This window comes from Triticum aestivum, unplaced genomic scaffold (genome assembly GCF_018294505.1).
Source record: "Triticum aestivum cultivar Chinese Spring unplaced genomic scaffold, IWGSC CS RefSeq v2.1 scaffold11055, whole genome shotgun sequence".
NCBI classification, from domain to species: Eukaryota; Viridiplantae; Streptophyta; class Magnoliopsida; order Poales; family Poaceae; genus Triticum; species Triticum aestivum.
The window spans coordinates 1-2,693 of record NW_025244954.1 but is presented as its reverse complement, the minus strand read 5'-3'; the positions used below and the strand labels follow the sequence as shown (position 1 = coordinate 2,693).

General features: G+C 49.0%; 1 protein-coding gene across 1 annotated transcript; it reads right to left on the bottom strand.

Moving 5' to 3' along the window:
• Positions 1-767: 767 nt before the first annotated feature.
• LOC123177067 (GDSL esterase/lipase At4g28780) lies at positions 768-2,690 on the bottom strand (the record flags this gene model as incomplete). Its single annotated transcript, XM_044591025.1, is given in 4 exon segments — positions 768-1,270; positions 1,380-1,845; positions 1,957-2,087; positions 2,524-2,690. Coding segments are annotated over 4 exon segments (1,039 nt in total), but the record flags the coding sequence as incomplete, so codon positions are not given.
• Positions 2,691-2,693: the final 3 nt, after the last annotated feature.

Genomic DNA, 2,693 nt, shown 5'->3' with positions numbered 1-2,693 from the left:
AAAAAAAGGAAAATATAAGTCACCATTCATTTGGCCTAGCCTGCAGGTAAACATTTGGCCCGGCCTGGCCGGGTCAAGGTCTGGCCCATCTCTTAAGTCTTTAACAACTTGTAGTTTCCTGCCTCTTCATGGACAGCTAGAGTAGAAGGGATGCTTTTCTTCTTTTTCTTAACATAGTACAATTGAAGCCGCTCACATACACGAGAATACACTCACCTCTGTAAACGCACACATGCACAACCTGAACCCTATGAGTACCCGTCAAGTCTAGGGCTTGAACCCTGATGAGTTGGGGATATCACTGTCTTCATAACAATCCAACCACATGTGTAGTAGGGCTTCTGATAACACGTGGACATATCTTTATATTTTTTTATCTTTATATTTTTTTCCCGCAAAAAAAATATCTTTATATTTTTGTTGGCTAGCAAAGCATATCGATCTCAAAAGATATAGGGTGACCACAAACTACTGTGCTATGTGTGTCTGTGTAGTTTGTGTGATTGGCTCGGCTAGGTACTGTGTCGGATCCATCTTCTCGCGGTACCATGCACTGCATGCATAATTGCATGTGATCGGATGGACCTCACAATTGACCACAAGGACGACTCACATCTATGTACTGTTTCTCTTTTCCTTTTTCTATGATCTCAAGATCGATCACATATTTATGCAGCTGATAATTAAGCATGTATGCAAATTTTGTAGATCGTGTCAGATGTAGAATTATCGATGCATCATGCATTGCACACCACACGCGGGCCGGATAGGACAAGATTTATTTACTTAACCACTTTATTAGTTCCACATACTAATAATTGAAGCGCAAAACTCAACACAAGATGGAGCTAGCAGCACGTACGCATGGAATAATTAACGGGAAAATCATCCTCTTATTGAGTGCTAGCTCCTAGCTAGCTAGTTAGCAGCTGCTGCAAATTTTAAATCATCATTATTTCGAATTAGGCAAGCATGCCGACGACGAACGTCGCCGTTTACTGGCTGTCGACCACCATCTTGATCGCGGGAGATACGTTCTGGCCCGTGACCAGCGTGCCGAAGTTGACGGGCTCGCCGTACTTGGGGCCGTTGCCGTAGAAGAGGGCGACGACACCGCGCTGGATGGTGGCGTGAGTGGGGTGGAGCATGTCCCAGAACATGTAGTCATCGTGCTCCGCGGCGGGGCACGCCGTCGTGCCCTGGTGGCTGCACATTACCTCCGCGTTGAGCTTCCCGGACCCGCAGCACGCCGTCTTCACGTGCCTCAGCCCTGGCCATGTATGCAAACAGTCCACATGAATTAGTTCATGCACGTACGTACAAGAATCTTGCTGCGTGCGTACAATCGAATAAAATGGTTAGCGTATCTGCGTGCGTACCGGCTACGAGCGAGTTGTCCATCATGTCGTTGAGGATGTTGTAGTTGGCGGCGATGGAGTACTTGAGCTCCTTCATGGTAGTCGCGGAAGCCTCGGCGAGCTTAGCCCTTAGGAGGCCATTGAATGCTTGCGCCAGGGAGTTGGCCTGCTCGTTGCACTCGCCGTTGGGCATGCCGACCCTCTGCCCCGGCGTGCACCCGATCGGCGGCACATCGAGGATCCCCACCATTCGCGCTCCCATGTTGTAGAGCGCCTGGATGTGCTCGATGTAGGTGGTGACCATCTTGACGACATAGGCCTGGGGGCTGGCCGTGGAGGGGTCGAAGGCCGAGAAGTCGTTGCCGCCACCGCTGAGGAGGAAGAGGGACCGCGCCAGGTGCTCCTCCTTGCTTGGGTAGCAAATCATGTTGTCCGCCGCCTTCTTGAAGTACTCGACTTGTGTGCGCATCGTGAGCGTCCCTTTTCCCTGCAAAAGATCGATGTGTTATGCATATAATTAACCAGCAAATATATGTACTTACATAATATTATGCTCCTGAGTGGCTTTGTAGTCACAAGCTTGAAGTTGTTTGTGTACCGTGGTGTCGAGGATGCCGGATCCACCAGAAGCGTAGTTGGCGCCAATCTTGCAGAGGCCGAGTAAAATCTTGTCGTGCGGCAGCATGGAGAGGTACGGCTTGGGGCTCATCTCGAACCCCACACGTTGTGCTGCACGTACAACATATATATGAAACACATGTATAAGAAACTTGGTTACCTAGCTGCTTATTTAATTCGTTTGTTATTGTGCATGATCCAAGCTATGGGTTTGCATTGTTAATTTGCCGCACACGTTTGTCCGTCCACTTCATAAACATGTCGTTCATATCTCAATCTTGACATATGATTTGAGTTTGATCATCAAATTAAGCTCTTGCTTTTATTATATATCCACGACTTTTCAGTCAGAAATTAACTAATTTAGTGGTTATAACAGTCATGCATGTCCATCCCGTTCGAGGTTAAAATGCACGTCCGGTGCACACATGTATAATGTTAAGCTTGCTGCCTTTCCCATACGTTTGCGGATAATGTTAATTAGCAATAATAATTAAGCATACATGCACGTAGTGGGCGCATGGAGTGCTATCAGGGGTACACTTACAGATGACGTCGGCAAGGTTGTAGCCATTGGTGAAGCGGCCGGTGGGCTTGCCGGGGAGGTCCATGCCGTAGGGCCGGTTCGCCCTGGGCGCCGGCGCCGGCAGGTAGTCGTTGTTGCCCACGTCCACCAGCGAGTCGCCGAACACGTACACCGCGTTCACCAGCCGCCCT